This window comes from Spizellomyces punctatus (genome assembly GCF_000182565.1).
Source record: "Spizellomyces punctatus DAOM BR117 chromosome Unknown supercont1.18, whole genome shotgun sequence".
NCBI lineage: Eukaryota > Fungi > Chytridiomycota > Chytridiomycetes > Spizellomycetales > Spizellomycetaceae > Spizellomyces > Spizellomyces punctatus.
Genome location: NW_015971554.1, coordinates 164,208 through 189,885, shown reverse-complemented (window position 1 = coordinate 189,885; position 25,678 = coordinate 164,208). Strand labels below are relative to the sequence as shown.

At 47.5% G+C, this 25,678-nt stretch overlaps 4 protein-coding genes across 4 annotated transcripts; 2 read left to right on the top strand and 2 right to left on the bottom strand.

Annotated features, from left to right (window-relative positions):
- The first annotated feature begins 108 nt into the window (after positions 1-108).
- Positions 109-15,398, top strand: SPPG_07904 (uncharacterized protein). The gene is made up of 15 exons (XM_016756052.1): positions 109-952; positions 1,031-1,233; positions 1,302-1,490; positions 1,556-1,675; positions 1,760-1,816; positions 1,879-2,079; positions 2,132-2,218; positions 2,300-2,491; positions 2,551-2,913; positions 2,983-5,202; positions 5,260-11,796; positions 11,857-14,333; positions 14,391-14,671; positions 14,729-14,964; positions 15,027-15,398. Exons 1-15 carry the CDS (start codon positions 832-834, stop codon positions 15,345-15,347), a joined length of 13,605 nt encoding a protein of 4,534 aa, XP_016604731.1. The 5' UTR covers positions 109-831; the 3' UTR covers positions 15,348-15,398.
- Positions 15,319-20,418, bottom strand: SPPG_07903 (phospholipid-translocating P-type ATPase, flippase). The gene is made up of 27 exons (XM_016756051.1): positions 20,228-20,418; positions 19,949-20,069; positions 19,774-19,865; positions 19,643-19,712; positions 19,476-19,573; positions 19,314-19,421; positions 19,150-19,247; positions 19,027-19,097; positions 18,890-18,951; positions 18,636-18,815; positions 18,449-18,570; positions 18,230-18,390; positions 18,067-18,168; positions 17,893-17,984; positions 17,431-17,834; positions 17,245-17,365; positions 17,121-17,184; positions 16,979-17,062; positions 16,834-16,922; positions 16,464-16,764; positions 16,284-16,396; positions 16,204-16,220; positions 16,037-16,145; positions 15,921-15,978; positions 15,733-15,856; positions 15,596-15,675; positions 15,319-15,532 (listed from the first exon to the last, which is right to left on the bottom strand). The coding sequence occupies exons 1-27, from the start codon at positions 20,384-20,386 to the stop codon at positions 15,396-15,398; spliced, it is 3,237 nt and encodes a 1,078-aa protein (XP_016604730.1). The 5' UTR covers positions 20,387-20,418; the 3' UTR covers positions 15,319-15,395.
- A 106-nt stretch (positions 20,419-20,524) lies between these two features.
- Positions 20,525-21,926, top strand: SPPG_07902 (60S ribosomal protein L12). Its single transcript, XM_016756050.1, has 6 exons — positions 20,525-20,597; positions 21,015-21,057; positions 21,136-21,209; positions 21,277-21,457; positions 21,518-21,699; positions 21,766-21,926. The coding sequence occupies exons 2-6, from the start codon at positions 21,021-21,023 to the stop codon at positions 21,787-21,789; spliced, it is 498 nt and encodes a 165-aa protein (XP_016604729.1). The 5' UTR covers positions 20,525-20,597; positions 21,015-21,020; the 3' UTR covers positions 21,790-21,926.
- SPPG_07901 (6-phosphofructokinase) lies at positions 21,742-25,658 on the bottom strand (the record flags this gene model as incomplete). The annotated part of the gene is made up of 6 exons (XM_016756049.1): positions 21,742-22,698; positions 22,759-23,342; positions 23,409-23,555; positions 23,619-23,744; positions 23,813-25,045; positions 25,224-25,658. The coding sequence occupies 6 exons, from the start codon at positions 25,656-25,658 to the stop codon at positions 22,014-22,016; spliced, it is 3,210 nt and encodes a 1,069-aa protein (XP_016604728.1). The 3' UTR covers positions 21,742-22,013.
- Positions 25,659-25,678: the final 20 nt, after the last annotated feature.

Below are 25,678 nucleotides of genomic sequence, written 5' to 3'. Positions count from 1 at the left end.
TCCTTTCATGTGATTACGTACCGAGTTATCTTAACCTTAACCGGTTCGAATGTACAAAACCAAGTCTGATCGCAACCACGACGGGCGGAGATTGTCGTAAGCAGGCAGCAACGTTGGGGGAGCAGACGACATCTGAACCGATCACCTCCAAGGCTGCAGCAGTAATCTGCATAATCTTACGCGTATTAAAATAGAGCCGCCGGAATGGCGGCCACCGACCTCGGGAGTGCTCAAAGGCACTTGCCCCGTGAGCCTTTCTCTCCGGGTGGCCACAAGACTGGAGGATTAGTTACGCGGCTTCGGACGGGTCATACCGCTGGCCATGGTATACATACAGTCTCGCTGGTGGGAACTAGTCCATCTGCCAAGATCTTCCCAGACAGCGGTACCGCGACGAAACGGCGCCCATCAGACTTTATCAAAGAACGATCATTATCAACTGCAGAACGAATGGCAAAAGTATCATGTATTGGCTACTTACCACGCATAATTGGGCATATCGATCAGAGTGACACAGCGACAAAACCCTCGGACGTTCCAATAGACAGGCCACTCTTCCAGCCGTTCCCTTCAACCATCGTGCTACAGTCCTGTGTACCATTCGAAACTTACGAGATAGTTATTAACTTTAGAAACAACGATAAGGTACACTAAAGGGAGACGTTTGGTGTCCACTCGCGACAAGCGAATCTGAGATCTAAGGGAACTGTTTGAACACTTTTCCAATGACAGGTTCCCAGACGGTTGCGAATAGAACCCATAGACAGCCCGTATTTTACAATAGTTGGATCGAATAATGACAATTTGAACTCTGGCAAGGTCGCCCCAGGAATGGATGTTGCGTATATTTTACGTTTTACACCAGAGGCCGAAACGGACTACAAATATAATTTGGTCTGCGTAACCGAAAGAGAGACATTCCTGGTGCCGATTGAAGCCATTGGTGCACGAGGTATCCAATGGAGCCCTTTAGTAACGTCTGCGACAATATTTCCTCTACAATTAAGCTAATCTCTCTTGCTTTTGATAGCCGTACTAGATTTCCCGGATGAATTGGTTTTCACAGACGCACCTGTCAAGTTCGACACCACCCGCACTTTATTAGTTCGTAATATTGGAAATCGCCCCGCAAAATTCCATATCAAGACCGAGCCCCCCTTTCATGTGAGCCCCACCAACGGATATCTTGATTTGAAGCAAAGCATGCAGATAGACGTTGTGTTCCATCCTGAGGTCAGAACCCCCAACGTTTGGTTCGTGAATGAAGACCATCAGTTGCTTAATGGCCTTCATTACCACAGCAAAGTGGAAGCTTTAAACAGGATCTTTGTGTCTGCTTTGACACTGGGGAGGAGATTTATGTTTCATTGATGGGGAGCGCGGAGAACGCTCATATTCGTTTGGAAAAGCCGACCTTGAAACTGGACAGTACTTATATCACTTTGGCGTCTATTAAGACGGTCAAGATCTTCAACCGGAGCGACATTATGGTAAGCCTTATCGTTGTATTCAGTACCCAGTAGTGACAGAAGGATCCATCTCACCTTTGCGACAGGCGAAGTTTCAATGGAAACGATTTGCGGATTCTACAGAAGAGGCTCAATACCGTATGAGGCGAAATGCAGAGCTGTTGTGCTATGAAGAGGAAGAAAAGGGTCGAAGCCAAGAGATAGCAGTAAGCATAAAATGTCGCATTGTAACTCGCCACTGCAATGGCCAAAGCTCGGCGTCTCTAACTCAGAACCCTTTCTACACATAGTCTGGGGAACGAATCGGAGACTCTGTTGATTTGGCTCTTCTGGCACAAAAATACAAGGTATGGTCATGATACCTCTGGGCAGCAGATGGTAGGTAGCACCCTATTCACTTTCATCTTAGAATCAGAAGAGAGAAATCGACAACGATCCCTTATTGTTTGAGGACGCAATCTTTCGCGTTGAACCGACAGATGGAATCGTATGGCCGAAATCCTTCGTTGAAGTAAACGTGTTTTTCGAGCCGACCACACCTGGGGTACACTCGCAAACAATATACTGTGATGTTGCTGGTCGGGACATTCGACTGCCGCTACAACTGAAGGTGGGTCTTGTGAGTTCTCAACAGCTTTGGGATGCTGACTTCCAGTCTCAAGGGAGAAGGTGTTGGTCCAAAAGCTCGCTTTTCGTATGATATGTTGGATTTAGAGGACATTTATATTGACACTGTTCACAAATATGAGGTACGTATTTGCAGGTGCACGTCAATAATCTGTCATAGTAGCTTACTAATGCCTACTTTCCGCCTCTCTCGGTTGTGGCAGGTCATCCTAGAGAATTTGGGGGATATCGACGTAATCTTCTCCTTGCGACCATCTGGTAGTTTATTTGGGCCAAAATTTTCGTTCATCCCGGAATCTGGTGTCATTGGTGTCGGTGAACAACAGGCAATCAATATTGTATTCCATCCGGATATTCTTGGCTCTTTTATTGAAGAGTTTACCTGGAACTTGCAGGTTGTAAATTTTAATGCACAAGCTATGGCCGCGAAGCTAATGCCTATAACTATTTGCAGGGTTCTGCGGAGCCGATCATTCTTGGTTTCAAAGGGCAGGTAGTGGGTCCCAACTTCCACTTCGATCTGGCAGAGCTGGATTACCAAAAAGTTGCCTACGGATTCGAAAGCGTTCGAGCTGTGACTCTGGTTAATACTTCACAAATCCCGATGTCTTTCCATCTGCGGGTATCCGCAAATGAAACAGAGTTCGCGATAGAACCATCGCGTGGGGTGATACCTCCGACCGCATCGCAGAAGATCCATGTGGCCTTTACGCCCACATCGGTTCAACAATACGATACCCACATTATTGTCGATGTTCCTGGAGTGAGCGATGATATGTGCAGACTTTCGGTATTTGCACAAAGTGTTGTGCCAGAGGTTCGTGGTCAGCCGCGTAGCCTAACGGGCTGTCGTCTGTATATCTGACAGGTGTTGTTCTACTTTTAGATCAAACTACACTCTTTCGCGTTGGAATATGGCGATTGCTTTCTGAACTATCTCTACGACGGATATGTATTATTGGAAAATCCAACCGACTTTCCGGCTCGTTATAAACTACAGCTGCAGGAAGAATCAGCAAAGGCGGTATTTCAGTACTCTTCACGGAACGCAATTGGGGTAATAGAACCGCACTCAGAGACCAAAATAAATCTGGAGATTCAAATCAAGAGGCTGGGACAAATAAACTTTCCTATCTTCCTAACGATTAGCGGGAACGAAGAGATACCGGTGGTTGTTGACATCACTGCAAACGGCATTGGTCCGTCTGTGGTCGTTTCCACTACCGAACTCAACTGGGGCAAAATACCCGTCTTGAAAGATGTTCCTATGTCTTTGTCTCTCAAGAATGACTCTCCGATTGCGGCTCATTTTTCTTGTAACGCAGTCAGTGACCAATCGGTATATCGAGTATCGCCAAGTGAAGGGTGGGTTTCTCCTCAAGCAGAAGTAGATCTCGAGGTCACGGCGTTTCTTGATGATGCGCTCAAATTCACGGACATTATTAAGATTGCTACACACTCCGGAGGTGTTCACGAGGTCCATTTAGTCGCACGCGGACAGGGGACAACAATTGTCTTTGACAAGTCACTGGAGGAAGTGCATTTCGACGATGTTTTCAGCAGTAGAGAATGCAGTCGCGACTTCACCCTCGTTAATAAAGGAAGACGGTCGCAAACACTCATCTGGTCGGTGGAAGAGAAGCGAAGCAAGGATGCTAATGGCATTTGGGAGCCGGTATTTGAAGTCATTCCTAGCCGGTTCACGCTCAAGCCAAATGGTCAGCAAGTTATTACGATCAAGGGATATTCCAGCAAAGCCATTGAGGTTTCCGAGACCTTGGTCTGCCAAGGATTTATCGACAAAGATCCAACTCGTAGACAAATCCTTACGACCCTAGTTTCGGCAAACTTTATTACACCATTAATGAAATTGACACCTCCAAGCTTAAAGTTTTTTGCGGCCCATGAGAGAGATGAAGATTGTACGGTACTGACGCAAAAGTTGCAACTGAAGAACACATCGCCACTGCCACTGCATGTCTTCTTTAAATGCCCGAGCTCATATACCGTAAATCCACCCCAGCTTGAGAATGCGCTAAATCCCGGAGATACATCCGTTGTAACGGTCACTTATGACCCGTCTTTCCATACGGACCGCGTCACTGTAAAGGAGCACGCCAAACTCGTTATTCGTTACGCTGAGCATCCACAGAAAGATATAGTGGAGATGTACAGTGAAGTCACCTTCCCTAACCTGTCGTTCGGAGCCATGTCGATGGATTACGGATGCATACCGATCAATACCGAACAGAAGAAAACGCTAGTTATGACAAACTGCAGCGTTTTGCCTGTCTCCTATTCATGGTTGTTCCATGCTCCAGCATTTCAGACGACACTGCAAGACGAGTCAGAATTGTCAGATGTCCTGATTGACCAAATCTTCGATATTCGACCACTGCACGGCATGCTGATGCCTGGCGACAGCGAGACCGTTGAGATAACCTTCTATGGTCATCTTGGTGGCCGATTTAGTGCAGTTGCCATTTGCGATGTTGCAGGGGGTCCAAAGTACGAGATCAGTCTCCAAGGAGAGGTGTCTTTGATTGAGTACCAGTTTGATCGCCATGTAATCGATTTTGGGACACAGTCATATCAAGACATTTTGGAGCAAGATTTGATACTCACCAATATGGGGCGAGTGAGCTTTGACTTCAACACCTTGCTCCTGGCCGAATCCCCACTTCAGCAAAAGATCGCCATCTTCCCAGCTGCAGGAACTATTGGACCTCGAACGAAGCAGCGTTTAGCCGTACGATGCTGCTTTGCTGTTCCCGAGACTGTGGATGACTACTTCTTCGTCCAGATAGCGCAATTTGAGCCGGTGAAGATCCAAGTTACCGGAGCAGGCACATTTCCCCGTTTGAGCTTGAATATTCCTAGGATGCCCGATGAACGATACGACGCGCATTTGGCCGAAGTGAAGTCTGCGTGCACCAAAAAGGCCAAACAAAACTTGGCTAGCGACAATGCACCAGGCAAATTTCCGGATCCTGAAGCAGAAGCTCAGGCTGAAAGGCTCCTTCTCAAGGAGAGAACATTGGACCTTCTAGCTCGACTCAACGATGACATTCGCACACGCATGCCACCCGTACCTAGGGGAAAATATGTGGGGTCTCCGATCCTATTCTCTAAAATACAGCAAGGCAAAGGATCGGACAAAAAGAGTGTTGTTAGCTTGAGTGAAAGCTCTCAAGTGAAACTGGCGAGTTACATTTGCGATTTTGGCAATGTAATCCGCAATACTCAGAAGAAGAAAACGGTGCGACTGAAGAACACCGGATTGCACCCGATCTCTTTCACGATAGACAAATCTGTATTGACTGGGACTGGTTTCTCCGTAGAGCCTGACAAAGTTAGGCTCCTTCCTGGAGCACCGCACCATGAATGTATCGACATTCAAATTACATTTCAAGCCAGAAACATGAGTATCAATATGGATTTAGGAACTGTGGGGGTAGATTTACCTGTGAAGATTGCTGGCGGTCCGAGCATTGATCTTGCACTTCGAGCATATGTAACGGTCCCTGACCTCACGATTTCAACCAATGAGATTGACTTTGGAGAGGTTCTGTGTGGTTATCGCAAGACAGTTATGGTGCGACTGCACAATTCTTACACGGTGCCCTGTGAATGGACGGTTGTCACAACCGATGTTGTCCCAGTACCAACAAAGAAGAAAGTCAAAAAGAAGCTGGGAGCGCAAGTGATAAGAGAGTTTGATTTCATCCCATCTTCGGGCATCCTGCAGCCAGGAGAAAAGATTATGATGATGGTGCACTTTGTGCCAATGGAAGATAGGATTTACGACGAAACCTTTCCCATCAAGATTACGATGAATGCAAAGGCCGCTCAACTCCGTGTCACCGGCAAAGGGATTCAACCCTCTATCATTTTCGAACCTGAGGCGCTGATTATGGGGCCAGTACTACCGTTCTCTGATGGAGCGGTGCGAAAATTCATTGCATACAATCCCACCGACTACCCTTTGGAGATGTATTCTTTGGAATTCGATCAGCAGTATTTGGAAGAAGAAGAGCTATTGAAACATTTAGATGGCTGGTACCAAAATGGAGTGCTATATATTCCCCCGCGAGAACCTGGAGGTGGCCTACCTGAACCCATCGTGGAAGCCGCCCTTGCAAAAATCAAACAGGAGAGAAATGGCAAGGAGCCTATGCCCAGTGACACTGGTGTTGGCGACCTTGTAGAAACCCTACCAGTGGGAGGTTCCTTGCAACAATCAAGATTTGCAAAGTCCTCTACCGCTTTATCGCATTTGCCTACAGGGACAACACATGCGAACGAAAGTTCAACCGTCTCCACCCCAGATGTCCCAGTAAACATCATTCTTCATGGACCTCCATTTGCCGGTCGTAAGACACAGGCGCGACGTATCTCCAAGACCTTTGGTTATGTCTATGTGCGAGTGGATGAGATGATTGATGTCCACCTAGGCGCTGAAGGTAGTGGGCATGACATTGCATCTAGGCTGAAAGAAGCTTTATCAGGAGTTCATGCTGAAAATATCTCTGGAGGTGCGGGGGGCGCAAAAGTACTCGTGAGTGCTAGTGTGGCCGCAGATGCTGACGATCATTACCCATTCTCGGCAACGCCAGCACTGGAACGCGATGATGGGGAATCCCCTCAGCGCGATCATTACCATACGGGCGACACGCAGTTCTCCCTATCCGAAGACCTCATTGCAGACATCATTAGAGTCGGATTGCAGAAGGAAGATTGCACTCGCGGAATTGTCTTTGATGGGCTCGAAAGCAAATATGGAACGCCTTTGGTGATAATGCGAGCGATTATGCGCGGCAACCCTGAAAGGAGCCGAAAACCTCTGCTATTCAATCTAGCTGCGGATGTTTTGCATATCCGTGAACGTGAAGGCAGTGCACACCGTGGTGGCGGTGATAAAGATGCAGATGCTCTTCACGTTGAGGAGGTGTCAGAAGCAGATTACGACAATATGACAGAGCAAGAAAAAGAAAAATATGATCATTTGATAGCTAAATATAGGCGACGTTTGAAAGAGCAACAAGATCGTAAGAAGGTGGAGCATCGACATTGGGAGGACGAACTTGCAATCAGGCTTGAGCGGAAAGCTGAGGAAGAAAAGGCCAAAGCCAAAAAGGGAGCACGAAGGCCACCCATTAGTACCCGTCCCATTGACAAACCTGACAAAACTGCCCCATCCCCTGGAAGCAAGAGCGATGCGCGATTGAGTCGTAACAATTTATCGATAGGTGAAGTAAAAACGGACGCAATGTCTCCGAAAGTCATAAAGCGACTTGCTTTGGATAAAATAGAACGTGGATCAGAGAAGGGTACTCGCAGTGAGCTGGGGGAGCGTATTGACAAAGACGCTTTTGACGATCTGTCTTCGCGTTTTACCCTGAGCGAAGGAGGTGACTTGTTTTTGAATGAGAGTACCTATCGACGAGTTGACAACTACTCTTCAACGCTGGAAGCAGTTATCAATCTGTTGAAGGATGGGGACAGACCGGTCCCCGGTCGGCAGCTAGCCGGGACAGTACAGGCAGAAAAAAAGGCACCAAAAACGAAAATTGGTGCTGGAGGGACAGTTCCTCCGGACGTGGCTGCAGCGAGCGGCGTTCTCTCAACTTCGGAAGGTGAGCAACACGGTGCGGAAGAAAGTATGGCACGGTATTATGTTGAAATCAATGCAAACTTGGATGAGGACACTGTCTTTAAGACCATCACCGAGCATCTTCCCACTCAGTCGAAAGCGGAGGAGGGAGTCGATGTTTTTGACAGAATGCCGGAGCCTTACATAGAGCAGATTATGTCGTTACCTCCCGAAAGGGCTGATGTAGCCCCTCATTTAAAATACTTTAGCCTGTTCGCCCCGGCTGCTATTGAAAGCGAGGATGATGCCCTTCCTTTGACGGAAGTAGTCCCTTCTCTACCCGCTGCTACAACTCCTGCGACAGGAGCAGTTGCAAGTACCTCCAGCAATACGGGTGCGCGAACGGATAATGGCAGACGTGCACGCCCGGTGGTAAAAGTCAACGAAGACGTCAAACTTGCAGTTGAGAGTGATGATGATATTGACAAAGATGAGATCAGGCGATTCCGTTGGGTAATTCAACCGCACGAACGAAAGGAGCTATTTGTCAAATTTAGCGCTGCGGAAGTTGGAAAGTTTGAGCAGACCCTCAACTTTGAGTTGGTCGGAGCGAAAGGACGATATTCCATTCATTGCGCTGGATATTGTCAGTACGCTCAGATTGCTGGCGACCCCAAAAAGATTTTTCAAAAATGGCGAAAGACCAAGGATGACAAGGCTATAGTGCACGGCGAATACATTGCATCGACAGGAACGTACGATTTTGGCCCCCTTCTCTACAGCAAACCCAGAGAGAAGTACCTGGACAGATATCCAGAAAACCGAGCTTTGTTGAATATCACCAACCCTGGCAAGTCGGAAATAAAGGTGGCATTTGGACTCCGTAACGATGTAAAGGGTGATGTCTTCTTTTTTGAGCCACAGAGTATGGATCTGTCTGTTGGACAGACCGAGACCTTGTCAATATGGGCATATCCGCGCAATACCAACCACGTAGAAGATTTGTTCGTAATTTGCGTGAAAGACAATCCAGAGCCCTATTCCTTTAAGTTGACTTGTACTGGAGTAAAGCCCGAATTGGAAATTGACAAGAAATCTCTGACGTTCGATAAGCTGCTATTGGGGAAAATGGAAAGGCGAGAACTGCGGTTGAGGAATAACACCCTTTTGCCAGTGGCATGGAAGCTTGCTGGAGCCGATGCGCTTGGAGATGAATTTCAAGTTGGGCCAGTGGAAGGGGTGCTGGACCCAGCACAGGAGTGCACCATTGCAGCGGATTTCAAGGGAAACAAACCAGTTGTAGTCAAGAAATTAGTACGCCTCGAGGTCAGCGATACTGATAGAATAGCGGGCGTTGTACAGGAGGTGCCTATCTTGGTGACTGCCGAAGCGTACGATATCGCGGTAGATCTTCATTTTCCCAAGGGTTACGAGGGGGGATTAGATTTCGGCGTCATCAAGGTATTCGAGGAGGGCAAGCAAATGTGTACGCTCAGAAACAAGGGCAAATACGAAGTTGGGTACCGATTTGCCTTCGACAGTAAGGAGTGCAGCGACCTTTTTACCGTTTCCCCACAACAAGGAGTCATTCAGCCGTCCGACAAGCCGTTCCAAGTGCAGCTAGTGTTCCGAAGCGGCCGTGAGCTGACAATCAGAGATAGCACCTCGTGCAAATGCCAGTTCTTTGAACCAGTGACAGGAGAGGTTACCGCTACTATTCCAGTGAAACTTTCTGCACGGGCTGTATTTAGCAAGTTTAGTATCCTTCCCGTACGAGATCTGAACTTTGGAGCACTGGTCCATGGAACGAAAGCAACGCGGCAATTTATAATCGAAAACTTGGGGGAATTTGACTTCCGTTACTCCATCTACAAATTGGTTGCCGCGTTGACGGACAACAAACTTGGGGGCAAGACAAGAACTAACTCACGGGCCAGCAAAACAGGTGGACGGGCAACTTCGCCACCATCATCTAAAATAATGAGCCGGAAAGATGTTATCAAGCAGGGCGATACGCTTAATTTTGGAGCATTTGCCATCTTCCCCACAAGTGGGGTTGTAAGCGCTGGCCAAAAACAGCCTATTACTGTCGAATTCCATTCTGAAACTCCTGGCAGTTTCGAGGAAATTGCAGCAATCGACATATCGGATCGTTCTCCATCGGAGTATCCTGATGTGTTGGAGTATCGTTTAATCGGCGAAAGCTGCATACCTGGAATCAACACTTCAGATTACGCATCAATCTTTGAGGAGCATACCCTTTGCAAACGCCTGGAACTGTTCTCTTCACAAACCAGCTATTATGCCGAGGATGATCGCATTTTCTATTTTGGACCGTATTTAGTGGGGCAGCAAGCGCAGGTTCGCTTTAAGCTGTCCAATCCATACAAAATCCCATGCGATGTGACTATATCAACGCGACCCCGAACAAAAGCCCGTGGTGAAGCTGCTGACTTCGCTTTTGATTCAGAACCGAAGAGGTTATCGATTCCAAGCCATGAAAGCCGCTATATTACCGTCACATTTCATCCTATGCTGATTCAGAGCTATGCCGGAATCTTCGAGGCAGTCGTCGAAAATGTCGCCGAGAGCAAAACAAAAACTCTTTCTTTTGAATTACGAGGGGAAGGAACACTCCCACGCATAACTGTTGACAGGCCCTCGCTCAGAAACAAGGCAGGAATTCCTTTACTCCATTTCCGAAGACTGCTGATTGGCGCATCGCAAACTTTACCTATTGTGCTTCGAAATGATGGAATTATAGCGGCAAAGGTTAAACTGGAATGGAATGCGAAAGATACAGATGATTTTGACTGTGCTGGACTAAATCAAACATACACATTGAAGCCTCAGGAGAGTCGTAGTTATGACGTGCGATGCCGTGCAAGCGCTGCCCGAAAGCTTGATGCAGAGTTGCGTGTCCGTGTGATTGATAATACATTCGAGGATACTTCAATACAGCTTTCTGGGGAAGGGTATCTTGACGAACTGAGCTTCGATGGCTTACCGAATGACTCGGAAAACGAACTATTCTTCGGAGACTGCTTTGTGAACGAACCAAAGCAGATCGCATTCAGCGTAACTAACCATTCGCATGAGTATTTACGTATCGCTTTCGGAGATCACGACGACTTCAGCTTCTCACCTTCGTGCTTGCACATTCGTCCGAAGGGAAGTAAGGAAGTTACCGCTTCCTTCCTAGCCCGGCATCCCAATGAACACGTTGGTGTCCATGTACCGGTTAAAGTTGCCAAAATCAAGTATGAATCTCAACCACCCGATGCGGATTGGGATGATTCTATGAAGGCAGTTCGTTGGGTAATGACGGACTTGTCCAGGGTGATGACGCCTAAGAAGATTGTTGAACAGCATCCGGAGCCAGCTGTCGAGATACTCGGCCATATTTTGCCGGATCGCACCCTGCTTCTTTCCGGATTTGCCGAATTCTCTTCGTATGAATGTGACGTGACGAATGTTCGCTTCAAAGACACCATGATGTATCAAACACGGATATATATTTTCACAGTCCGCAACACGGGCAAGGTGCGGTTACCTTACACGTTCACCTTTATCGATGATGATAATTCCCCACTGGACCCGGATTCGGTAGACTGTCCTTTCAGTGTTCTACCATCGTCCGGCACTATTGAGGGTGGGGAGACGGCCAGCTTCACCCTGAGATTTTCCCCAGTAGAAGTTGGAACATACACCGCTAAGCTGGTGAGCTCAATGTCCAATCTGGCAGCAGGGCAAAAGGCCATGCAGCTTCACATCCAGGGAAGTTCCCAGCGACCCTTCTGCCACTTCGAGATTGAAGAGAGTGACTACCTAGTTAGGCGCAACATGGATCTCACCTCAGTCGCTGCGATTACAAAGGTTCTCGATCCAGGCACCAAAGTGATTGAGTTCTTTTCTTATGGAGTGAAGATCCGAAACACCAAGCGATTCTATCTGGTAAATCCCACCAACATCAGCTACAGTTTTGAATGGGTTCATGAAGCAGGAGACGAGCGGATGTTCAAGTGTCTCACACCGAGAGGTCTTGTTACGGCAAACAAGAAGTACGAAATAGTCTTCGAATTCACCCCGGAATCGATTGACTTAAAGGTGCGTTGCGTAGCTCTCATCGATGTAGTCGCCTATTAATGCGAATTATCCTTCGTTTAGGAATCTCTTTGGCGCTTCAATATTGTAGGTCATAAGCTCTCTGTTTCATTTTTACTCGTTGGACAAGCTATGGAGCCCAACGTTTTCATGGATCGACCAAGTGTGAACTTCAAATCAGTTCTTGTCGGACGTCAAGTGAAGGAAATTGTCAAATTAGTGAACAACGAAGCTGTGCCGTTCAGTTTCTGCTTCAACGACACTTCGTTCGAAATGAATAATGATGGCGTTCCGGTGTTGAGATTTTCTCCGACGGCGGGTACAATAGCGGCTAAGTCCGAAGCTGCCATCGAGATTACATTTGTACCGTCAGCGGAGAAGATGTTCAATTATAACCTTCTATGTAACGTTCGAAAGAAACCTTCTCCTTTGTCGATTAATGTCAAAGGAGAAGGGTACGAGATACACGACTCTCTTCAAAGTGAGCTTCCAGATGGTGCATTGGCAGATTTGATATCTGGGCCTACGGCGGAAAATGTGGTTGACTTTGGGATGGTTCAACTGAACGAAAAGCGGCTTCGGCGAATTGCTATCATCAATTCTGGAAGATTCAATTTTGACTTCAACTGGAAGCTACAAGGCAAGAGAAGTGGAGCGTTGTGTATCACGCCAGAAACCGGCATTGTGCGGAAGGGAGAACGGATGGTCTGCGATGTCTCATTCCTACCAACACAAGTCGTATCCCTGAAGGAGGCGAAAGCCACATGCCATATTTTAAATGGTCGATCGTACCAGATTGCTTTCCGCGGAAGTGGAGTGAGACCGCTCCTAAAACTTTCCAAGGTCTTACACGATTTTGGCACACATTTCGTCTACAAAGCTGGGATGAACCCTGCTACGACTACGATCGAGTTAACCAACGAGGACGTGAATGACATCTTATTCGATATTCTTCCTCTGGATTCAGCTGTGTTCGATGTAAAACGAGTTGCTAGTACTCTGCCTCCTGGCCAGACCACACCACTTGAGATATCATTCTATCCGCGAGATTCTGTGGCCTATACTGAAATAATAAAAATCGAAATCAATGGTTTGTCAACGGTGGATTTCATCGTCAAGGGGAATGGGACGGAATTTCGTGTAGAGCCCCTACATGCAGAACAGCGGACATTGAACTTTGGTGCAGCGAGAGTCGGCCATGCTGTTAGTCGTACCATGAAGTTAGTGAACCATAGCACCATTCCAGCCAACTTTAACATAGGGCCACCGTCTGCTCTTGAAAGTCTTGCGGCACATTCTGTGGAACTATCTCCTCGCGGCAGTTGCACCCTTCGACCTCGTGGTACCCTCAACGTCGACGTTCGGTTTCATCCTCAATCCCGCATTCCGGCGTTTTCGGAGGAGATATGCTTAGAGGCACCTGGGATTTCAAAGTCTCTCGCGATAGTTAGCGGTGCTTGCCAAGGGACGGAGGTCCGTTTAGAGAATGAAACGCTTCCATTTGGTGCTGTAGTCTACCACAGCACGGCCGCTCGTCGTGTGCAAATGCAGAACGTTGGGGACATAGGCGCGACGTTCCATTGGGATGTGTCCAAATTCGCTCCCGATTTCACCATCTCGCCATCGGAAGGCTACATCTCTCCAGGCATGGAGATTGCACTGGAGATAACCTTCCGCCCGACCGAATTGAATCCGGATATCCGTTATGAGAATCTGACATGTCATGTTGAAGGCATACCACCTCTGTATCTTACCTTAACCGGCATGTGTATCCCGCCACCAGTGCAAAATGAAGTACTGAAGTTTGCCGCACCCGTACGTCAGTCAGATACAAAGAGCATATCACTGTCGAATAGAACTAGCACATACTGGCATGTTCGCCCGATCATAGAAAATGACTTCTGGAGCGGACCAGAAATTATCGACATAGAGCCCGGCCAGAGTAAATCGTACGATATAACCTTCACTCCTCTGGTAATGACCGGCGATGGAGATGGTGGACGGCACGAGGGATCAATTTTCTTTCCCCTTCCAGACGGGACGGGCATGCTGTACAAATTGTATGGTACTGCCGATAAACCTGTAGCTGCTGGCAATATCACCCGCGACGTCCCTTCAAAGACGCAGTTTACCGAGATATTATCTGTTACAAACTGGCTGAAGAAACCGCAGCGTCTAAAAGTAATAATCGAACAGGCGAAGCCCGATCCCAGCGTAATCTTAAAAGGACATGACTTCATCGACCTGCCGTCTCTTTTAAGCAAGGATTACAAGCTTTCCTTTTATGCGTACAAGGAAGGAGTTACAGGTGCGAGAATCATATTTAAGAACGAGGCCACCCAGGAATTTACGTTCTTCAATGTGACCTTCCGGAGCACGTCACCCGGGGTTATCTCGACGATTGAACTCGCCACCACTGTCCGACAGGCGACAACAAAGGATATTGTCCTCGCGAATCCCCTTGCAGTCCCAGTGGCTTTCAATGTGTCATGCAATTATCCGGACATCACAGTTCCTCATTCACTGGTTGTTCAGCCTCGGTAAGTTTCGCGAACATCTACATACCCAATATTCAAACCTTTAACCGCGATCTATAGAGCTGAAAGCATATGCACAATTGAGTTTCTACCTTTGCAACCACGCGAGTCGACCGCACGACTCGCAATATCATCTAGCGAATTAGGCGTCTATCAGTACGACCTCAAACTGATAGCAAATCCAGCGGGTCCAGAACGCAGCTTACATTTTAAAGTCGGTCTTGGCGGTAGCCAAGTTCAATCGTTCCGATTTGTAAGCTTTGCCAAAGCGAAAACAGAATATACATGCAAAATCGATAGTGCCGACTTTTTCACGGAAAAAACGATTTTAGTGCCTGCAGGTACGAAGGTGAATGTCTTTTGGGTGATAGAACTTTGTCTAATATTGTATCTACCAGCCACCAATAGCGGATGTGAGGTTTGCATCGACGTAACATACGAGCCATCCCGACTGGGGGACACACGCACGCAGTTGATTGTATCTTCACCAACCGGTGGGGATTACATATGTCCATTGTTTGGACATTGCATATCACCCCGTCCCCAAGGACCAGTCAGCATCAAACCTGGTGTACCAGCGTCATTGCCCTTCAAGAATATTTTCAATTCGAGCGCTACATTTAATTTCATTGTGGTAAGCATGGATATAGTTTTCTTGTGGTTCGCAAGACATCAATTGAAAGTCTGTCCTTTTAGGATAATCCTGCATTCGCTGTTAAAGCAGCGGAAACCATTGGACCCAAAAAGACCATACAGGTCTCTATTGCGTTCAAACCGCCTTCGGGCGTCCCTTATACGCCAAACGCAGAGAAGGGTGAAAAAGAAGAAGCGACAGCGCCGCCCGCTTCGCGTCGAGAACGAAGCGAACGAGCCAAGGACACAGCTGCAGCCATTGCTCCGACAACGACACCAGCCAAAACTGTAACCGGCCCGATATCTAAAGTGGGAAAGTTAATGATTAGTCATGGGGAAAGCAATGTCGTCTGGATTTATTATTTGCGAGCAGCGGCAAGTTAGAAAGTGTAATAATTTGTAAATTTTGTAAATGACCATCAATCGACACAGTTATCCTGCAAGTTTTGTATAACTAGGCGGATTCCACCTCCACTTCAGGAACTTCAATATGTACAGTGGAAAGCTGCTCACAGCGGTTATCACAGCGGTTTTCCAAATAAATGTAGTGGTGAGAATAAATGTCAGATCTAAGGATAAACGTGGATGTTCAGCGTTATCCTGGTCAATCGAGCATAATGCGTTACACTGACCGAAATCTGTCTTCAGCACCCACATAGACGATATGTACAGTGCTACCGTTATGACCTCAGAATATACCATGTAAGGGTGCCTTGGAGATAAATCAGCACAAAATAGGACTATGAAACCAGCACCACTGGAGACGTACCAGGTGTTGATCTCTAAGGCAACCATTAGCAGCTCATTAAAAATAAGTGCCGTAAAAGAAATTGATACGATGTTGATGAACTCGTCCTCGAACAGCCAAGTAGCAAGCATCATAATTACACCGCCTATAGCCAACAAGGATGCGATCGTTAGCAATACTCACATGCTACAGGCGCGGCAAAAGCGTACCTTGATACACGCTAATCGTAAGCCAAATGAAAAAAGTTTTGAACGACAACGAGCGACCCTATGCCATAGGAATGATAAACATCAAACCAACGCGATTGCACCGTTCTTTGATCTACCTTCCGCAATTCCTTATAGAGCTCAGGATATAGCAACGCAGTGTCTTCACTGACGTCCTTGTCAAGCACCAAGGAGAAGACGGGTGCCATGGTAAAGACCGTCGCGTATCTAGTTTACCCAAGTTTCGTAAAACGTTTAACTCCAGAGTGGAAGAACAACATCTTACCCAACAAGCAGAAGGCCCTATCAAATCGGAAGATTCAATAACTTACATGACATGCAGGTACTGAACATTACGAATGTTACCTGGTATAGCGCAATTGGAGCGAAATAGAAAATGGCTGAGAATACGGCTTGCATAATGGATATAATCAGACCCCGATGTATAACGAATTGGCTCAATTTGGCCGACCGCTTATCTACAAAGATAAATAGCACGTAAGATAAGTCGTCAGGAGGAATATGAACGGACGACCGTGAACGCACAGCTATTTCGCCCGTGCCATAGTAGTAGTCGAGTCAAATGGCTGAACTGAGTCACTGAGAAATCGGCGGCCAGTGACGCCTGTTTCCCCTCCTTGCCAACTATTCCCACTCCCACGTGCGCTGCCTGGATCATTGATACATCGTTGCCTCCGTCTCCGATAGCGCATGTGCGCTGGCCAGTATACTTCTTGATAAGTTTCGTTATTTCCGCTTTCTGCGTTGGCGAGCAGCGACAACAGACGACGGCCGGCAAGCGAATAGCGACTTGGATGAACTCAAGGTGGTGGCGATCCAAGTAAGTCTACAGAAATGGATTTGGACATTAATAAACATCAAACATGGGCACACAGCCGCAACGAAGGTAACATACATGTAGGGACTCTCCATCGATTACCAGGCAGCAATCAGTCTTTCCTTGAAGGAGACTTAATTCTTCCATGGCCTCCATAGAATTGGTCACTACAATGCCAAATCAGCTCTTTTTAGATGGGTCAGCACCGTACGAGCGCACTTACTTTTAGCGATCTGGTGAATGGCTTGATTGCGTGAAACGAGCTTGCAAGACACGGCGATGCAGGTGGCAGTTTCGATTTTATCACCTAGGCACATGTGAGTTGACTGTATCCAGTATCGGTCCGAGAAGGTTCGTCCGGTTACCTGTAAGCATCCAGACTCGAAGGCCAGCATTTCGCAAAAGCTCCAATGTTGTCTTCACGCCATCCTAACAATAGTTGTCAAATACCGGTCTCTCCCAACGAAACCTGCCGAGCTATCCACATACCTGCAGTTTATCCTCAACTCCAGTCAACCCTAAAAGCTCCAAGTCGCACTCCAACGTTTCTGAAACGACTTGCTGCATAATATTGTTTCGGTCACCCACGCTAATTTTAGCCTCAGAATACCTACAGAATGCAGATGGTACTGAGAATTCATCCCATCGGTAAACGATACTCCGACGTAAATATACCTCCTCTGAAATTCCCGGAGTGCTTCTTCTGAGAGCCGTTTCCTTCCAATCACCAACGTCCGCAGGCCCTCCCTTGCCATATTTCCACATTCTTCGTCCAACCAGTCATTATACTGCACTATCTTGCTCATAATAGCATCGGCGCCTTTCTGGTAAAAAAAGATCTCGCCGGTCGCTGTATCCTTGACAATAATGCCCATGCGCTTTGTTTCGGACGTGAACGGAAATAGTTCAATGATTTGGAAATCCAGCATCTGACCATCAGGTGTGCGAATGCGTATGACATTGCGGTCCCGAAAGTAAAGCGTCAGGCCAATTGATTCGGTCCACTTTACAATTGCTACCTCGTCTGGGGATGAGGCCTGATAGGTTATTTCACCGTCATCCGCAATCACAGGAGTCACCTATATTATCATGTTAGAGCAAAAAATCAAGCGCTGTATAAAGTCGACCATGTCTCACATTGTGGCAAAGTGCAAGGGCCTGCACTATATCTCGAACTCGAGAGGCGATATCGCGAGCACGCTTAAAGCGGAATGCGGAACCTTCCGTACCTGACAAGGCACTTGTCAAGGAAGTGCCAAAACTTGCGGACGCTAACCTAGGAGTCCTCTAAGCGAATCCTATTCTGCTTACCTTGACGGGCGCTATATGCAGTTTGCACAAGCCCGCGTACATCCTCCATTGATTCGCCCCCATAAGACATTGTTCCCATGTGCAGACGCTTAAGTTCCATATCTAAAAATGTCAAGCGCATTGATGACACCGGTAGCGTCGAATTGTTGGTATATGCGCCTACCATTCTTCGTGAGAGTGCCAGTTTTGTCAGTCAAAAGGTATCCTATTCGACCTAGCTCCTCCGGAATCGTACTTGTTCGAACAACTGTGTCTGGTATACTGTTATCTCGCATGATCTGCATAGAATACACCGTTTTCCCCATGTCTAGGTTGACTCTCAAGCTGCGTAAAATGAATTAGCACCCCTTTACGTCGCGTGCTCATAACTAAGTTTCCTTACCTGATGGGAATGATCGAAGAGAACAAAATGAGGAAACGGAACATATAGATATACCATAAACCTCGGAATCCATTCAATGCAACCATGGTGATCGAGAGCACGAATGTTACTGCGGCTAGAATCTATTTCGCTTACCGCATCAGGACGCTGATGGACATTTGGAGCATAGACCCACACAACTACTCACTTTGGAGAGTCGATTGATCTCGAGATCAAGCTGCCCTACTTTTGTGCTGGGAAAACTTGTGTTCATCACTGCGCGGGTGTCGACGCCAGTGTACATAACCATTGCAATAGCCTGGCCCGAGGCAACTACTGTGTTGGTCCAAAGGGTGTTCTCGACGCTGAGCGGTTCTACCTGATCTCCCTAATGTCAAATTCAGGCGTTGCTATCAGGCTCTGTATGATATGCACTACTAAGTCACGATACACAGCACCAACCGTAGGGGTTTCGACACTAAGGTTTCCCACAAAGGTGTGAATATCTTTGTGAGGCTTTTCAGCTATTTTATTTTGGAGTCAGCGGTCAATCAGATGGGCTGGTTCTTAAACACCATACGCAGTATCCTCATCCTCACCATAAACAAATGCACGTAAGCGCAACAGCGCTTGGTCGTTTGCAAGCTTCTGGGTATATGGTACTGCTATTCTGTTCATACATTGAGGAATGAATCGCATGACGAGACCCAGGTGTATCTTACCTTAACTTCCAGTCAGTTTCCCCGTCAAGCTGATCAGTGCGAATGAAGCATGCCCCGCCGGACTCTGTGGTTCGCAATAGTATGCAATCAGCGGGAACCTATCGGTGTCCAAAATACACTTCAGCTCATGGCCCAAGTATACTGGTTGCAAACATTCCGTTTACCCTCTGGTTTTTCTCTATCAATACTAGATCTCCTACTTTGATTTCAGAGCTGGGAGTGCCCTGGTATCCCGAGCTCGTAAGCTTTTGGTATACTTGGGAATTTGCTTCCTGCTCTCGGTCAATGCCTTTCTCCACCCTCAAGACAATCAACAATTCCCTTACTTGATCTCGTTTATACCGCTTCCAGTCATCCCAGGCTTCCTTTCCAATGGTAACTACCAAAACAAACGAGAGCGGGGCAAAGTATGTAAAAAGATATCCTGTCACATAAGTTGATGTATAAATAAAAGGCCGTTTGCGTACGAAGGAGGCTGCTTTCAGCCTCTTACCAATTTTCAAGGCAGGAATGAACTGCGATAGAGCGACGAGCAAGAAGTATAAATTAAAAAAGAACTTGAACTAATGATAGTGGAGATTAAAACATGTAACTTTCCGTACACAAAATAAAAATAAAGCGAACCTGCTCATATAGGACTATAGGTAAGAACGTGACCACATTGTATTTTTGATTCTTGATGACGTTGGGAGGGTATTTTTCGCTAGGTACATTTCCTACAATAGAAGCATGCAAACCCAACGAATCTCGTCAAGATGATGGTGGAAAAGTCTTCTGTTGCGGCGTATGGCGCTCTCACCAGCAAGAGGTATGGTTCTCGGGGTTTTAGAAGGACCACTTCCTGTAATCAGCCGCTTGATCCAGGTTCTATGTTTCGATGGCGCAGCTCGCCTTTGTTCGCCGGTATGTATTGGTAACGACTAAGTGGAGGAATTCAACAGTGAATCGGTCGGATATTCCTCCCATATCAATGATCACAATCAATGAATATCATTCTTGTATTCATAATCGCAACCCCCAACCCAACGGCTGCGTATTGATAATGTGCAAATAAAAAGTTCGACCAAGTGGCACATACATCGTGAGAGGAGGACGACAAGGCCTCTTCGTCCATTAGTGGTGATGAATCATCTTCCGAGCCCGATACGCGATGCTTATGTGCCATTTTGTCAGGTAATAAAGTCTTTAGCTGTATTTCCATCGCACTTCGATTGCCTCTCCCCCGTCTAGGGTACATTGAACGTTTGTTCAAGTGTCCCGACAAGCAGCAATGTTGGAAAGCCGCCTGCGCGCGTACTGGCAGTTGAATGAGTCATAACTAAGCCTCTGATCATGTGATCTATGACTTGAAGCATTTTAGGCCTTTCCGTTCAGCGCTTGGGTCCTGCGGCAAAAGAGCATCTACGCGAGATTTAGCAGTGCTTGCGTGCTCCCACACAGACTCTTAGGTACGTTGCTGCCTCTACGGGTCCTGCGGAGGGTGGGCAGAGATGCGCTGCATGTATTCGGGGTTAGAATGACACTGAAGAGATGGATGGATGGATGGGATGGATGGGATGGATAGGAAGAGTTGGAGGTGCATGGGGGATGGCGAGATTGAAATGACTTTGGAGAGCGACCTGGATTTTATTGGCGAACAGCAAAACGAGACTGTGTGCACCATTGTCGGGTGGAGTAGTATTCTTCTGGGTCAAGGAGCGAGCGACATGGTTTGAGATTGGCGATCTCGTTGGAAGGTCGCTGCATCCCCAGAAATGACCAGTGGACGTCGATTTGAGGACATCGGATATTAATGGGATCATAGAAGAAACGCTTCTTACTACTCAGTTGGACTGAACCCCTGCTTCTCTTCCCGTGTTTTGTAGTCAATCATGCCACCCAAGTTTGACCCCTCCGCCGTTAGCTACGGTAAGTGAAGGCAATACCATAGTGCCGACATTTTTTGGGACCGCTTAGACTGAACACTTAATTTCTGAATATCCTTAGTCGTCCTTCGTACGACTGGTGGTGAAGTTGCTGGTGGTTCGGCCTTGGCTCCCAAGATCGGTCCTCTTGGTCTGGTACGTACTGACTGACAATGTATGGAGTTGATGACGAACGACAATCTTAATGATGCGCTCTCTACAGTCTCCCAAAAAGGTCGGTGAAGACATCGCCAAGGCTACCAAGGAATACAAAGGCCTCAGGATCACTGTCCGATTGGTGATCCAGAACCGTCAAGCGGCGGTGGAGGTGCTCCCAAGTGCTTCATCTTTGGTCATCCAGGCTTTGAAGGAGCCCCCAAGGGACCGTAAGAAGGAGAAGAACAGTATGTATTAACTGGCTAAAATGGCAGTTCATGATATGTACTTACACCGCATCCCGTCAGTCAAACACACTGGCAACCTCACGCTTGACCAAATCATTGATGTTGCTCGTAAGATGCGATTCAAGTCGTACGCCAAGGAATTGAAGGGTACCGTCCGGGAAATTCTCGGTACTGCCTTCTCCGTTGGCTGCACAGTCGAAGGTCAATCTCCTCAGGACATCAGCGAGAAAGTTGCCTCTGGGGTACGTTTACTATCTGAAGTTTAAGGGAGCTGGCTCAAGTGTGCTAATATTCATATTCGCATGCAGGAAATTGAAATCCCTGCCGAATAAAATGTTTATTGAGGTCTGGGTTAGTGATGTATAGGGCTTCCAATAAACGAATTCGAAAAAATATGCTCCATTTAATGTTGAAAATTGATATTCAAAACTATATTGAATTTGCCGTTCAGAGGACGGTGTGCGATTGTATGAGTGTTGATGCGGCAACTCAAGTCTCTTGATTTGAGGATAATGCTGTTACTACTATCTAAATCGGTCCGTGCCGAATATGTCTCTCAGCGATCATCAGATTCGCTGTGAGAGTGTTTCGGCATTGTCCTCGAAGGGTCTCTGTTCCTAAGGAGATCCACTGTGTCGGTATCTACTACATCCGCGGAGTATTCATACTTTGATAAGACCCGAATCAAACGGTTGAAGCCCATCCACCATTGGTCTTTGCCACGTCGAGCTTTCACATCTGCTTCCTTGAGAATGTCTTCCACTGGGGTATACACTGTTTCAGCACCGACAATCCCGATGATGCAGCTATGACTCGGTTGTTTTGTGTACACAGAACTGGCACCAGCTACGGGCGTGTGGGCCAGAGCCTCGCCTGCGGCAGCGGCAGCCTTTTCAAGCCAATTGACACAGTTCACGGCTAGGTGAGTCGCCCGGATACGATCCAGCGGACTGGGTACCCCACCTTGTTGCAGGTGACCAAGAACCGCAGTACGAGAGTCAAATAAACCTTTCCCTTCTGCGCGTAAAATGTTCGAAATCACGTCGGTGGTGTACGTGCTTGACGCCATTTCAGACCGAAGAATAACACGACCTTCATTAGGTATACCCCACCGATCTTCCTCTGTATAACGTTTACAGAGATGACGAATGTCGCTTTGAAGTTTGTCGATATTCACTCCTTCTTCGGGGATATATACCGTGGTGGCCCCTGTTGTCAGGCCCCCAAGCGTAGCGAGATACCTGCAAATTGACACTCATGAGAACTGCGTGGGGGGAACATAATCTGACCATGACACATACCCGCAGTTTCCGCCCTGAACCTCCACAACAAAAACTCTTTTTCTGCTAGCATTCGCACTCAATTTGATACGGTCGCAAGCTTCCACAATGGCATTCAATGCCGTGTCACTGCCAATGGAGTAATCCGTGCCAGGAACATTGTTAGAAACCGTAGCTGGAAGTTGAATCATTGGTATGCAAAATGCTGGGAACACGCTTCGAGCGTGCGTCAACGTGAGCTGCGCTGTGTACGCTTCAAATCCGCCCACAATCAACAAAGCCTGAATGTCATGCTTCTGCATGTGATATGCGATGAGACCGAGATCAACGAATTCCCCATCCCCCTTGGGAGCAATCTTTGGTCCGCCCGGTAGAGGTTGCGGATGGTCGCGGTTAGTGCCCAGTTCAGAGCCACCGCGAACCTGCCACCCCACAGTGTCATTCCATTTCAACAGTGCAACCTCGTCCCGAATCAAACCGGAAAACCCATTGCGAATTCCAATAGGTACATGTCCTCGGTTCAGGCAAAGACGTGCCACCGTACGGGTGGCTGCATTCATTCCACCCGCTGGGGCACCAGTGTGAATGATTCCAATGCGAAGTCTCTAATCGACAACGGCGTCATCAGATCAGTATGTCAGCGCCAATAGTAGCAATGTACGGTATTGTACCTGCCCGTCGGGACCAGGCTGATTTTTGCCTTGTGAGAAGATGGTTGTCTCTAAAAAGGCATCATAAATGGCAGTAAACGAGGGATCGCGTAACTCCATAGCTCGAGCAAAGTCTTTTTTCTTAATTGCCTCTCCCACTGCATGTGTCTGTGTTGATACGCAAAAATTTAGTGATATTCTTCGCAGCCAATAACGATTTTACCTTCGTACCAACTGCACTGCCTCCATCAACGGAACGGCGGTGATCTTGTTATGACTAATGCCAATCATCGGTGCAGGAACCCCAGGCTTGGAACGCAGCACCGCTTCCACCGCCTCCACTCCCTGAACCGTCGCCTATTTATATGACACATATAAGTTAGAAATGTATTCACACAGCAGGTGGTCTAATGTTTTCCCCTTACCAGAAACCTGTCGTATGCGCATGGAGTCCCACCCCGTTGTACATGACCGAGGCAAGTAACACGTGTGTCCAAATGAAGCCTTTCAGTTAAAACTTTCTGTACATAGTCTGCCTTTATCGGGTTCAACTGACGATCGATGGCACCTTCACATACAATTACGAGGGATTTGCGGTTGCCCCTGCTTCGGTATTTCTTTATGGTATCACACATTTCAGTCTCCCAATCGTCACCGTAGCGAGCATCGTCTAGTGGAGGAGGCCTTTCGGGTAGAAACACCCAATCTGCGCCAACAGCGATACCCGCCATCAACCCTAGCCAACCGCAATGACGGCCCATGACCTCCACAACAAAGGCACGCTGATGAGATAGTGCCGTCGAGGTGAGGTTATCGACAGCCTCGCAAATTCGATGGAGCGAGGTTACGGCACCAATGGTAATGTCTGTGGACGACATGTCGTTGTCGATTGACCCAACCATGCCAACGATGGTAAGATCTTCCCGTAAATGCTGACACTCATCTTCCTTTATTTTTCCAAGAGCCACGAGCTCATCTACCAAACCCTTCCATTCTGCTCTCAACATATCAGCTCCTGTAAGGGACCCGTCGCCCCCAATTACCACCAATGCATCAATTCCGTTTGTAATGAGATTATATACTGCTTTCAAACGCCCCTCTCGAGTACGAAAGTCCGCACAGCGAGCTGTACCAATGGAAGTGCCTCCGACTGCAAGCAGACTACGAACATCTTCCCAGCCAAGACGCTTGATGTAGTTACCGCCATCAACCAGACCTTGGTATCCTTCATAAATGGCGAATGGAACACACCCACGCTGTAACGCTACTCTAGTGATGGATCTGACAGCAGCGTTCATTCCTGACGAATCACCACCGCTGGTTAGAATTCCAATTCGCTTGCGCTGCCGTGGTTTCCCTTCGTCCGTTGACGCGGTTGGGATGCCATCCACGGTAGCTATAGAGGCCAAGGATGTTTGGGATACTGCAACGGCATCCACCTTTCCCGTTCCAAAAGGAGACGCGCGGTTCGTGAAAGTCAGAAGGTTACCTATAGGATCATATGTCTGGAGTGCAACCGCTTCTGTCTGTGGGGTTTCGCTGGCGGGACCAGTAATGTGCGAGTGGGAAGTGACCCGTTGAGACGTCCAAAGTTGTGAGTATTGAAGGCTGGACACTTTGTAAGGGTAATTGGTTTTGTCCAATTCAGCTTGGATTGCCTGATGACGGATATACAAATAAGAACAGATGCATGTCTTTGCAGGACAATCTGACGTCTTTGTTCTTAAAGAATGGCAAGTTCTCTCGCCCCTCCAATATAATTTACGTTGATAGAATCACAATGCTCTCTGAGGTAGCACCTCTGCTGGCTATCACCTACGGTCGATATCCACTCACCTGTACGTCGTCGACGACAAAACAGCCCCAAGACGCGTATCCGACCTTGTCGTCGGTTAAAGAGTCTGCTGTCTTTTTCCATTTCCTTTGAAAGGTGCTTTCATCAAACGTAGGTACATTGTCCACTATCAAATGCAACGTGAAGCCAGCGCCGTGCTTGGCACTCGGAGGCGGGAACAAGTGCAACCATACGTCGTCTGTTTCCTGAGAAATGGCCTTGAATCCCAGGCGACTATAGAAATTGAGAGACTCTTCGTGGAGTCTCCTATTGGGAGCCGTTAGAGTCAGATGGGAAAGCGCAGAGATGGGGGCCATCACACACAAGTTTTCAATGGCAAAAACGATGGCCAAGCCGAGGGCGGATTTCACGCGAACCTTATCGGATCTGTTGGATTGTGCAATCCTGTCCACGTGACCTAGCATAGCGTGAGTCATTTCACGTGATAATCCCCCGC